The sequence below is a fragment of the Cyanistes caeruleus genome, chromosome Z (genome assembly GCF_971803275.1).
Source record: "Cyanistes caeruleus chromosome Z, bCyaCae1.hap1.1, whole genome shotgun sequence".
In the NCBI taxonomy this organism is placed as follows: domain Eukaryota; kingdom Metazoa; phylum Chordata; class Aves; order Passeriformes; family Paridae; genus Cyanistes; species Cyanistes caeruleus.
In genome coordinates this window covers 70052602-70066168 of record NC_141732.1, presented here as the reverse complement: position 1 = coordinate 70066168, position 13567 = coordinate 70052602, and the positions used below count along the sequence as shown (strand labels likewise).

The following is a 13567-nucleotide window of genomic DNA, read 5'->3' as shown; positions in this document are numbered from 1 at the left end:
ATGGGTTTACTTCAGTAACATCTTGTGAATATCTCCTTAGGGACTCTTGGGGATGATGAACCAGACAATTTTGACATTGATTGCTTCAGCCAGCTGGAAATTAAGAACTCCTTGAGCAGCCTGACCTGCAATTTCACCGAGCTGCCTCCTTACAACACTAACTACACCCTGTCTCTGTGGTAAGTGCTGTCAGTCTGTCCCTCGATAAATGCCTGGGAAGTGAAATGCTGAGAACTATTGAGTCACGTTGCCACATGCAGGGAAACAGGGGCAGCAAAGCTAGACAAAATCCGGCTTCAGAGTGTTTTGCCAAGTTTGAGTACTATATTCAGCAAAGAAGAAGAGTTTACTGAAGCAAAACATAATTCCCCAGTGCAAAAATGAAAGAGCTGGAAGGGTCTCTACAGGGGATTATAATGTCTCCAGTAGTTCTGATGTTGCCTCTGCTGCTCTGGAATGTTTGTAATATGGATGTAGCCCAGCATGAACTAGAGCTTTTTGTTTTAAATTAAATGGTATTTTAAAAAATATTTTTGAAGACACAAATCCTTGCCACAGAAAATTCTTTAGCAGAAGATTAATTGTCAACATCCAAGAACATGTGTTCATCTAGGTTAAGACAAAAACTCAGCTATTGTCTTTGCACACAGAACCATACAAGAAATACACTAGAACAAGCACACAAACCTCCATCAGTTAGCAAACACATCAGAGATCTCCACTTCCTATCATGGCCTTGAAACTCTTTCCACCCTTTTTTTTCACTGTTGCACCAAGCTGAAGATTAAATTTTGTTTCTTGAGCATACAGATCCTTTTCCTTTTTTCTGTTTTTCCTGAAACTGAAAGTTGTGTGGCAGCCAAAAAGAGAAGTGGATATTTTTTGTTAATCTTTATATGCAAGTCACTAATTATTTGCTTTTCTTTCTCATAGTTTATTAGAATTTTTCTATTTTCATGGGACTTATTATAAGTTTTGGCTGGAGTTTTATGGCAGTTCTCAAACATGGGAATGAAAGAAATGGAGAAAAAGTTCTAAAACCGCCATGTGATTCCTTCATGGCCAGCTGACTGTTGACCCTCTATTTGCTTCCACCAAAGTCAATAATAAATTTCTCTTTATCTTCAAAGAGCATTGAAACACATTGCCCTATATTTAAAAGCAGCAGTGGCAAGGTAATTTTTTAAAATGCAAATGTTTTAACACATACACCTCCAATTAAATAATTGTGCTTTTTTCTCAAGAGCTCCATGACACTTAATGTGATTCATGTCGCTCTACTATTGTGCTCAAGGACCACAAGAAAAAACACTATCAATCTCTCAAACTCCTTATTTGCATTACATTATTTCTTATTTCACATGGAGACTCACTTCAGTGAGATGAGTGAAATGAGCAAGCAGGATTCATATCCTAGAGTAAGTAGTCAAGTCATATTAACACAGAAGAAATTATTGTCGTGTCGCTTTGGCCAACAGTACCAAAGAAGATAACAATTACGCCTGCTCCAACATGAAGAAACAGGAAGATGTATACTTCTTACAGTTCATTGATATACTCTCGAACAGAGATATTTGCATGTATTCTGAGATGAAGAGAAGGGTCTGCAGGAGTCTGGTTGTAACTGACATTGGTGAGACACTTGATATTTTGGACATTTTTAAAGTTATAGGGGTTACTGGGGAGAAAACCAGTCCAGCACAAAGCCTAAGGGTCAATCTGGATGACATAAAAGCATAAAATATCATCTTAGCAGAGCACGTAGCCTGGATTGGGGTGTTATAAGAGTGTGGTGTTTCCTTTGCTCCAAAGCCAGACATGATTAACCTCCATTCCAAAAGCGTAGTTGAACTCAGGCTGCTTGTGACTTTGCCCAGACCCAGACATAGACTGAATCCCATCCATAGCTGAAGCAGCTGTTCCTGAGTGTGGATGGACTGCCAAGCAGGAACATTTTGTTCGTCTCTGACTAGGGATGATGCAGTTTAGGGGCTGGCCACCCCACAGATAGCATGAGCCCGGTAGCACAGGGAACACAAGGCTGCAAGATCTCACTTGACATAGTGGTGTATCCTGTACTCTGAACAAAGTGCATCCTGCACCAGTAACTGTGAGCAGGCTAAGACACACCAGGGACCTGCCTGAGCCAAGAAACAGGGGACTCAAGGGGAGGAAGGGATACACAGAATTTACTGTTCTTGGCAACAAGAGCAGCAGAGAAGCCTGTGTAGGACAGATCCTTCTCTCTTCTTCTCCGGTGTCACATTGCTTTGTCTCTGGCAGTAAGCACTGCAACATCCCTCTCTTGTGAAACATTTCTGCCACAGTCCAACAGTTTTGTAATAATTTTACATTAGCTCTTAGTTTACGGGCCAGCCTGGCAGTCCTTACTCTAAAAACTGTGGAAGATCTAAGTATCTGGGGGTTTTAGAAGGAGTGAGAACAGTTTATGGCTTTATGTGTTTTCCTGAGAGGAGAGAGGTGTGGGCTCTGTGTTGCTGTGAGAGCTGATGCCCTTATGCAAGACGAATTCAGGAAGCCTCAGTGCCACAGCCACAAGTCCCTGCAGGTCTCAAGCACATCCAGCTCAGGGTCAACTTGGGGAGAGAGCCCTGAGGGCCATATTTCAGGCTTGATATACTTGCATGGATGGTCTTTGGCACAGTCTCCTTCAGACCAGGTCAGATGTGGGTTCATAGCAAGGGTGTGGAGCCACAGCCCACTCTGGTCTATCAAACAGTGTCAGACTTTGTCCCTCCATCTGTCCCACTGCCCTGACAGACAGCCACTGCTGTACCTGAGCACAGATTGTTCCCCAGTGTCTCCTCCCAGGTGGGATTTGCTAGGGGACATCCATCTCAGAGCGCTGGCTAGAGGGACTGAATTTCAGGCCTTCAAGCTACCAGAGGGGTGGGCATGCTCAGGAACTGCTTTCAAGATTAAATGTCATATCCCTCACCAACATCTCCTCTGCTCATCAAACTACTTCTCCAGCAAGTCAAAACCAAGCACCTCTCAGCATCAGGATGTAAGGATGAGATGGGGCTCAGCACAATTGCCAAACTCAAGACAGCTTTGCCTCAAGATAGGTCACCATGCAGGGCTGTAGCTTTGACCTTTTTTTGCATTTCAAATCCTGTTTATTTTCTAGTAACATTATTCTGCTCCTGTTATATCCTGGTTTGTTGTCATTTGCAGTTAAGCCCGAAGTACCTTTCGCCATAAACATCACATATGAAAAGGAGGCAAATGAATATCTTATTCGTTATTGTACACCACACTCAAGGAAGAAATACTTAAAGGACAAATTAATACACCAGGTAGCCTATCGGCAGAAAGAAGGTACTTGGGAGGTAAGTGGTGATGTAGGGTGTGCTTGCACTAATTTCCAAAATTAAACATTATCAAAATTACCCGTGCCATGTAAATATTATCAAATCTGCATTTCTGCAGCTCTCCACCTGAAAACTTGGAAAGGTGCAATATTTGGAATTTGGAAATTTCATCAGTTAAAAGAGGTTTTATTCATTTGGGTTTTGCAGTGGGAATAGAAGACATAACATGTCAAACCGTTCTATGTCTGCTCTTTGCTGTGGTGATTTTGCTGTTATTTTCTGTGTTCATCAGTCAATAAAATGTGTGACCTCTTTATTTATTTTGCAAGTTTCTTCACATTTCCTTTTCCATTGAATCCTCACAGGCTCCCGATGCAGCCCTGCAGCTCTCCCACCCTCAGGCTGTGTGAGGCTGCAGCTGCCTGTGAGCTGAGTCTGACCGGGGAGAGCTGCAGAGGTCTCTGTGTCCCCTGTCACCAGGGCAGCCATGCAAAAGCTAGTCACGATGTTTGAAAGCATGGACTACACCTGGGTTTTACAGAGGGAATACAGTGTTGTCCACAAAAATCAGATTTGTTACCTGGAGTACAATAAGCCTGTAATTACACACTCGAGAGAGACATTGATTGTTCCAGCTGCACAGGCCTGGGTGCTCAGTGGTATTCCACAAATTAAGCACACCAACTTCCAAAATCTATTTGTACATTTTACCACACAAACTAGTAAGTGTTCCTTGGCCACAAGTTACATAGTGCTCTTACTAATTACTGTTCCATCTTCTATCAGTTAATGAGTCTCTCACGTCTCATGCTAATTAGCCCGCAGGCTCAGTCTTCTGAGTTGGTGGTTCTCATGACCCAGTGGGCCATGAGTCAGGAGTCGTGATCTGCTCCTGACAGAATTCCCTTCTACCCAGTTCAGAGCTGATTCAGCACAGTCACTGAACTGTCTTTATTAGTTTCTTCCTTATCTTAGAGGTTCTGCCAAATGTCCTCTATTATGATCCAAAAATTCTGTACTCTTTGTGCCCATTACCATTGTTACATCCTTCTTCCTAAGCTTTGTTAACCTCCCACCAGGTTCCACATCACTGAAGTGTGTCAAGACCCAAACCTTAACAAGGCAATTCTGCCCACAAGTAATTTGTTTTTCTAACACCTGGACATTGCTTAGAGCTTGCTTATTAACTGCTCTCCTTCACAGATTAAATCTCCCTCCTTGTTGATTTAGGCTTGAAAATATACAAAGATCAAACATCAAAGAACTTAAGGGAAAAATAAAATGGGTTCAGGTAGTGAAATGCATTGAAATGGAGAGTACAGAGCTGCACTGCAGAATTTCAGCTTCTCCCCTGTAACTGCCCTCTCAGATATTGTCTTTTTATGCTCCAAAAACATATTTTTTCCATGTGTCCCCTCTGAGCCTTCTCAGGGAAGCATATATTTCCTACTGCAGTGTCAGCTGCCACAGAGCACTGTTAATACTTGTAGCTGTTTTCCAATAGGCTTTTATCTGGCGTATCTCTCCCTTCCCAATGCTATCTGGACTATGCTGCTGTTTAACTAGGTTGATACCCTGATAAGCACCTGTGTAATAGCTAGAGAGATGGAGTAAACAGCACAGTATTTCAGGGATGCACCTGATCTCACATATTTTGCCGAACTCGAGGATAATTCTCCTCTGCCTGCTGGAAAAATAACTGTATCTTTTATGTGTGTGTGTGTGTATGTGTGTGTGTGTCTTTAGACAAAAGAATCACCATATCTTCAGGTAAAATTGCTGGGGAAAAACCTTGAAAATGGAGCATCATATGAGGTGAAAGTACGTTCTCAGCCCAATGGAGATTATTTTAAGGGCACATGGAGTGAATGGAGCACTTCCCAGAGCTTCAGGACAGCAAGAGAGCAGCACTCTGCAGAAAGCTGTAAGGGCTGAAAACACTTTGTTCCTCCTGGAAGAAAGCAGAGCTGGGGGCCTGGGCTTGCTGGCCAGCTCAGCAGCAGCAGGGATGAGAGAATGGGGAGGGAAGAGCCCATGGCCACACCAAGGTCAGCCCTCAATGACACAGGCACTGCAATCCAAGGAGGTGACTCAGAGCATCTGGGTTGCTCTGGTCTGGGGCTGACTGAAGATTTAAATTTCACTTAAGGGAAATAAGGTCAGAAGAAATGCTGCCATGAGAGCCTGAGGGTGTGGGTGCAGAGGGAGATGAAGGCTGACTTGCTGCTTGCTACTGGCTGGCTTGCCAGGAGAAGGAAGAGCTTGCACCAGGCATTTTGGGTAAGGAACAAAGAGTGTGAAACAGGACCCATTTCAGGACCCTGGGCTTGGGTGTGAACGTGGCACTTGAATCACAAATGCAACACAGGATAAAATCTCATCACTGCACATGAATAATCTTTCTGATCCTTGGGTCCCTTCAGTCCCCAGGGGCACTCTGGCATTAGGGTGTTAGTCACCTCTGTGCTGCTGTGAGGACACAGCAAGTGCTGGTTTCAATGCATAGGAAGTGACAGCACACTTCAAGCTGCTTTAATCCAGTCTGTGAACCCAGCTTGAAGCTCAGCCAAGTGCTGATGCTCTGGCAGCCTATCATTTACCTCCTTCATGGAGGCAGGAGAAATGAGCCATTGCACAAGCCCAGTGATGGGGCAAGTGCAATGCTTGGTGTTAATTCCTAATTTATCATCTGAAAAGACCTCACTGTTATGGCGGCTTAACAGTGAGACATTTACATGCGTTGGCTGATGTTCTTTGTTTTCCTTTAGATAACAGTGTGGCCATGGTTATACTCTCCATCCTGGGATTCATGCTGTCCGTTGTTGTGATTGCACTGTTCATAGTTTTTTGGGAAAACAGGTAATCTCTTTGTATCAAAAAAGGTGTTGGGACCCAATCCTGCTCTGACGGTCTTATTGCTTTCCCTGTATGTGAAGTACTCTCTCTCTTTCTCTGGAACTCTGTACCAAGCTGATGGCAAGCAAAGAATAGAAATGAGCAATATAAGAGACAGTGTTGGCAGGCAGAAGATGACCTGCCAGATTGGACCAGATTTCAGTCTTGAGCTCAAAACACTGGGACCTTTGGCAAGCTGTAGTTACCATCAAACAGACTCAGTGTCCCACTGGAGGCAAATCTGACTCACAAACTTCAAGCAAAATCCAGAAAAGAAAGAGACCTGTGGGTTTTAGTAAACTCCTAAGAAGTGTGGAAGCAGCATGCCAGGGTGATGACCTTTGTTCCTTTCACAGATTGAGTCAGCAAGGTGCTTGCTCTGCAGCACTTTCAGAAGCAGCAGGGCAGAGCCCTCTGCAACAGGGGCTTGATGGTGTCAGACACCAGCCTGGCCAAATCGTCTTCCAGCCAGCCATGAGGCTAGATCAGGCAGAACTGGGACTAGGAATACATTCATTACTCAAGCAGTCTTTGGTATGCATTAGGGTTTTTTCATATATCTCCTACACATAAGTAGATAGATAACTGTAAATATGTTTTTAATGACATGGCTCAGGAGAGCTGACAAACTTAAGAAAATGAACAGATATGCATATAATGATCAGGAGGGATAAAATCCCAGTTTAACTGTAGAAGATGAACTCCTTGCAAGACAGAAAGCCCAGGACTCCTCAATAACATTCAGAGCAGTCTGTCCATGATACCCAGCTCAAGAGAGTTAACTCTGTGTGAGATGCTTTTTTTGACAACTCTTGGGCTGTGCTAACTCCAGACTAACACATGGGGATTACCTGGCAGTGTTGAACATGGGGATTACCTGGCCAATGTTAGTTGGCAAGAACTAAACAAGAACTGGCAAGCCATACCATGCCACAGAAAGTTTTAATAATTAAACATTTTAGGCACTGGAGTTATCTGCACTAGTGCTACTTTGTTCACAAGTATAGAGGTTGCTTGAGATTTCTCATTCTTGAGTTTTATTGTTGCTGGGAACCTGCAGTTCTTTAACTTTGCTACAAGTTTTGCTTATGTAAGACTGCAGCAAAAACAGGTGAGACTTTTTGATCCCAGATATTTCCATTTTAAAAAAATAAGAGGGTTTTATATGTGCACATATATACGGCCACACAGACACATAAATAAAATTAAATATATATTCATATACATGTATATGCAGTGTCATCACTTCAATGATTAAATATCAGTTGGACAACATACAGTAGATACATCATAGCTGAGAGTATCATGCAGCACAACATGGGAACCTTGCTAATCAAGGCAGTAAAAATGAGACCTGTGGAACAAAGCTATAGGACAGATGTCTGAAGGTCAAATTGCTGGCCAAGGAATGGGACAGCATGTCATTCTTTTAATTAATTGAACATGCAGAAGCAACTATCAGCAAATTTCCACTTTAACCACAGCATCTTCTTGCACTTGCAGGAAATAGTTTCACCACACAGAACCCTGTTAATACAGCTAGATGAAAACAAGTAACAAACACATTGCCAGCATAATTTGCTGCATTCCCAGTACTTAGTGAAGTGTCTTCTTTTAATTGTGACAATTTGTGCATCCCAAAGAACAATGACTTTTTAAACAACAACCTTTACAATTCCTCTTCTCTTGTCTGGTTTATTCTGAGGTTTCTCTGTCTTTACTCTGGATAACACCAGCCAGCCCTAAGGCTTTGTGAGAACTAGTACAAATGATGCAATATGAACCTCTGATACCTCAACACAGCCCTCTTATGCTGCTTTTTGCCTACTGTTGCTGTTTCAGGATCAAACCTGCTGTATGGCCAAACCTTCCTGACCATAAAAAAACACTGGAGCAACTATGCAAGAAGCCAAAAAACGTATGTTCTTCTACTTTAATTTCCACCTAAGTATAGATGCTTGGGGATAAAACTAACACCCATGAAAGACAGGATGTGTGTTTTCTGCATGATCTAGGACACTCCTTCAGAAGTTACTTCTACATTTCACTTAAGAGAGCTCACATTTGCTCCTGCAGATGTCAGTCAAGGGTATGGAAATAATACAAAATTGACTTAGCTCCTGAGGTTTGACTTGTGCAAAGTTAACTACAGAGGTCTTGGGAAGTAAATGTATGAAGAAAGGCTGAAGGAATTAAATTAGTTTATAGAAGAAAAGGAAGCCTGGGGTGTGGAATACTACTTACAACCTTCCAATACCTAAGGTGTATCTAGAGAGATGGGGAAAGTGCTCTCACTGCAAGGCTATGGAGTGACAGGACCAGAGGCAACAAACATGTGTTGCTTCAGGGAAAACTTCTTCTACAAGGAAAGAATCTTTCTTGTGAAAATAATTAAACACTGTGTAGCCTCCCCAAAGACAAGGTAGGTTCTCCTTTGGGAATATGTTTAAGGCTTAGCTTGACTAGGGCTCTGACTAGTGCAGGTCCTGCTTCTGGCAGAAGGTTGGACTGCACAGCTCCTTTCCAACCAAGACACTTTGGTGGTTCTACCAAGCTAATCAGGGGGCTGGAGGGGATGTTTTGCAAACATCCCTGGTAGCCTGACATGGCCAACAGCATTGTTCATACATCATGCAGTATATGAACTGCTTTGCCAGTTAAAAGACAGATGGTCAAGTAAGTCATTAATGCTGTACACTCCAGGTACATTATTAGCATGTCCTTAATTTCATAGGATGCCTAGCACAGCTCTCTCAGCCTCTGTGCTCCCCAGTTCAGGGATTCCTAATGTGTTTGAGGAAGTCGTGGCAAATTTTTACTTCCCTTGGTGCTAAATTAGGAAGGTAAAACTAAAAGAAACCAGCTGGGTGGGCACACTCCTTCCTGTGAAATGGCAGGCATGCAATAAATGCGTGTCTCAGAAAAGGCTCTGAAACACTGTATAGAGCATAAAACACTCCAGAGTACTGCCCAGAGGAGGATGTAGGATAGAGGAAGTTAATAGGGAATGGGATTTCCAACCATGTGATAATTTATTCTGCGCTAACCTATTGTTCAACCTGCTCATCTTGGGTTACATCTAGAGTTAAAGAAATACTAAATACCCTTCTAAAATCACATAAATTATTAAAGTATCTTTTCTCTTAAGCTACCACCCACTGTTGACTAACTGTGCTGTTCCCTTTGCCACACAGAATTTTGATATAAGCTTTAACCCAGAGAGTTTTGGTTATGTTCATATCCATAAAGTGGACGGCCTTTGGGCAAAAGCTGAACTGGAAAATTTTCTGCAACCATCAACTGCTCCAAAGACAAGCCTCCCAGAAAAATTCAGGAGTGGATCAGACCTGAAGATGATCCCTGTGATGGCAGACAAAAACAACCTCAACCTGCCGGTGTCTGACAAAGGAGTCTGGCCAGCTGAAGCCCTGCACAGGCTCCTGGGCACCAGCCAGTTTGCAGTCACAGAGGGCAGCTGCAGCTCCAGCATATATGAGGTTTGCCACGGCAACAGGGTGCCCCTGCACAACGATGGTTTTGACCTTTCCTCCACTTGTCCCCTGGATCCTTCTGGCCAGCCCCATGCAGAGCCTGTAAATGATGACACCGTATCCCAGATGCTGCCAAACAGTGACATGAGATCAACAAACAATGAGGAAGCCTATGTCACAATGTCCAGCTTCTACAAAATTCAGTAAATCTCATAAGAATTACAGCATGCATTTTATTTTCTCTAACACAAGCAGGGTACTGAAGCTTTCTGGTTTTGTTTTCCTGTATCCTGGGAATTCCCACATCCCTCATGCCCTCTGCTCATGGTGCAATGCTATACCTGCCGGGAAGTGGGTTCTCCCACATTCCAGTCAGAAGTATCCTATCTCAGCATTCAGTATGCTGCTAGCAGTCTTCACTGCAGTAGAAACTAAATTTAATTCAACCTGATTTTGATCTTCAAATCTGATTAATCCAGAGCAGTGACAATGCAGTCCCAGCTGAGGATCACAACATATCTCATAGAAATTAATGAACTCTTTTGTTACCCTCTTGGTTACAGAGTTAAGCTCTTATTAATGCCTTACCAAGAAATATGGCAATGAATTCCTTTTAAATAGAACCCAATCTTTTTTAAACACTGGTGGGTCAAGACTAATTCCTCCCCAGTAAGTCAAAAGACAGTAAAAAGACAAAAAGAGAGTAAATTATAGTTACTATCAAGTACTAGGTGCCTGGGGATTCAGGCACCACAAGAAGAGTAGGCAGAGTGCCCAGTAAAAATGTTATATGGGCCCACCTGTAATCAGATGTTTCCTGAGTTGGATTTAGGTTTTTGTTTGGGTTTTTTGTTTGTTGGGGTTTGGGGGTTTTTTTGAGACACAAATTAAAACAAAGAAAACCCTAAGTGCCACTACTTTTTGTGACTGGCAAAGATCTGCTCTTAAGCCAGCTATGGGATCCACAGGTACTTCTGCTAATACTTTTGAGGACTTCAAAATTTCATGTACCAACTATGCAAAGCAAAGTCCTTTCTCTTTGTAGAAGCTGAATTAGGTCTGTAAATTGCATTATGCTGTCCTTTTCTGCAGCTCTTATGCAATTATTAGTGCAGCATTCCAGAGTGCTTTCCATTCCAGAGGCTGGGCTGACCATGTTTGTTTACTAGCATTATTCCAAATGGCTGTGACTGCACACAAGTGCTATGAATTTGGACAGGCAATGTTCCCATGCAACATTTGACATAGGGAAATGGATGGAATGTCATGGATCCTGCCAGTGATCACAAGACCTAATTTGTTTCTTTTAAATAACTTACAATTTGCAGGAGATATTTTGTTTATTGTTTTTTTTGGTTTTTTGGGTTTTTTGGGGGTTTTTTTGCATTGTGACTTTTTTTCTTTGTAGTATTACATTTATTACTTTTTTTACATTATGGCTGAGCCACATCACAGTCCTCCTCGGATGCTGCACATTCTGGAGCACACGCTTGGAGATAAAGCTGCTACAGCCACATGGTTGCATGACAGCAAAACTGTGTGGCCATGGGACATCCAAGCTGGTTTCTTGCACTCTGGATTTGGGGTTCACCTCATTGTGCAGTGTCAGTTCCTCTAGCTCTTTGGAATTCTCCTTTACCTAGTTATATTCACATCCCCAGAGTCTAAGGGTGGAAAGAGTCCTCTCTTATCCTCAGAGGATGAGATGCTCAGATTCAATGGTCACAGAGATGTTGCAAAACCTCAGCTGCTTCCATCTGCCTCTGCTAAGACGTCTTTGCACCAGGAGAGCAGCAGAATGAATCAGATCACTGAAAATCTCTTGTGGCCTTGTTTCAAGAATATATGAGAGTGGGGCTTGCATTATACTCAGTTGCTTGAATCAACTGCAAGAGACAGTACAAACCAAACAGCAATTCTGGACCACATCAAGCCAAAACCAGCCTTCCCAAGACAGCACTCCACCTCCTCCACCTCCACCCAGTGCCAGGGAAACTTTCGACTTGGGAGAACCTAACAGCTACTGTGTGCAAAGGGGCCTCAGATTTGGCTCAAGGCATTCCAATGACATTTTACAGAATGGTTTTTACTGCTGTTTACTGCCAAATGAAGCATTAATTGATGCAGAAGAAAAAGACCAAAGCCCTGGGCATTCATTTGCTTTATAGTGCTTGTATTCCCTTTCAAAAAAGAGCTGCTGATAATGCTTAGACTGTGAGAACTTGCACAGTGTGACTGTAGAGACAGACAGACTATACTGGAATGATACCTTCTTCCAGTGCCACAGTGACAAACAAAAAGGGGATAGAGGAAAAAGCAAAAGCTGCAGAGGAAAATCCTCTGCAGTATGTGCTATGCTTCCTTCAATTTTTGTAATTTTGTATTTCTGTAACGTATTTGTTGGATGTATCCAGATATAACCACTTTCAGCTTTGTTTCAGGAAAAAAAATAAAGCCAAATATGCACCAAAGCCAGAAACACCACAAGCATTTCCTGTCTATGACCAAGTTATATATAGCCCATACATGAGGACACAGCCAAGGCGATGTCTGGGCAATCTGTCAAATAGTTTCCTTATTCTGCATGACAATTGCTCCAGAGATGTCCACAAATTCCCATCTGCCTCAATAATCACATAGGAGTTTTGCTCAGCTTTCACACACTCCATGCACTTCCTTTAGTTCAGCACAACTTTCCTTCTCCCCCTTCTGCCTCCAGTACCCTTACTCAGCTGCACACCCAGACCAGTTTCCTGACACTGGTTTCTCTGCTGCTGCTTTATGACACAGTGCCTGGAGCTGCCTGCTCCTTTCTGCCATGTGCCCACTGGGCTCCAGCCCCTCTCCTGCAGTCGTGGTGCCACACAGATGCCCTCCCATCTTTGTTTCTCCCCTTGTCTGTGTGTAGCTCGTGCAAAAGTCTCCTAGCACTATGAGCACTCCTCTCCTGCACGATGCAAATGCCTCTTAGCTGTACACAAATAAACAGACTATTGTCAGTTATAACAATGAGTCATGGTCTAATTCTAATGATGCTGAAAAATGCTAATTACATCTCAAGGAATTAGTCATTCCTGGCTTAAAGTGTTAGTTTGTTTACCACCTTTACCAGCTTGTTCCTCCCCTTGTGCACATTACTCAGACAGGCTGAAAAAGCAAATGTGTGTGTCAGTAGGGCAGCAGATGACCAGCTAAGTGTGGGGAGGCAGGAGGACTGCTTCTGTCAGGGTAGAGGGATGGCCAAATGCCTGTGATGTGCAGCAAAGTCTGGGCTATGAAGTAAATGTTGAAAGGGTGGCCTGACAAGCACTGCTGCAGGGACATGTGACTGAATCCAAGGCAAATTTTGGCAGGCAGAAGCTGACTATGGAACCATCTCTTCTGGCAGCAGGGGACATGGTGATGCTGGCAGGGTATTTTTGCAGGGCAGGAATACAGCCCCCTTCTCAGCTTCTTAGCAGCAGTGTTTATTGATTTGAAGGCCTATCTGGACAGCAATACAGCAGTGCTGCAGCCTGGGGCGAGAGCAGTTGGATTTTAGTCAATACACTTTCAAATCAAGCTAGTTATCTCTGTGGTTGTGGGATTTCTGAAACTATCATTTAAAAACAGATAAAATGCAATATAAAGAAGACTTACCACCTCTGTGAAGAATTATTGTAGAGTCAAACACCTCCTTATTACTGTGATCATGAAGCCACCCAAATTAGCACTCCTGTGTGTCACAGAGCATTGGCAAAACAAATCTAATGCACAGACACACAAGAAAACAACGGATAATGCCAGAAAATGCAATTGCTAAATTATACCGACTGTATCCTCCCTTGCTCACGCTGCAGCTCCAGG

At 43.0% G+C, this 13567-nt stretch overlaps 1 protein-coding gene across 1 annotated transcript in view; it reads left to right on the top strand.

Moving 5' to 3' along the window:
- The window catches only part of IL7R (interleukin 7 receptor), an 18413-nt gene extending 6213 nt beyond the window's left edge, over nt 1-12200 (top strand). The window contains exons 2-8 of the mRNA XM_023943913.2: nt 41-179; nt 1479-1633; nt 3199-3353; nt 5082-5259; nt 6104-6194; nt 8073-8148; nt 9425-12200. Coding sequence (XP_023799681.1) covers nt 41-179; nt 1479-1633; nt 3199-3353; nt 5082-5259; nt 6104-6194; nt 8073-8148; nt 9425-9928 — 1298 coding nt within the window. The 3' untranslated portion in view covers nt 9929-12200. The remainder of the gene's footprint in view (nt 1-40; nt 180-1478; nt 1634-3198; nt 3354-5081; nt 5260-6103; nt 6195-8072; nt 8149-9424) is intronic.
- Nucleotides 12201-13567: the final 1367 nt, after the last annotated feature.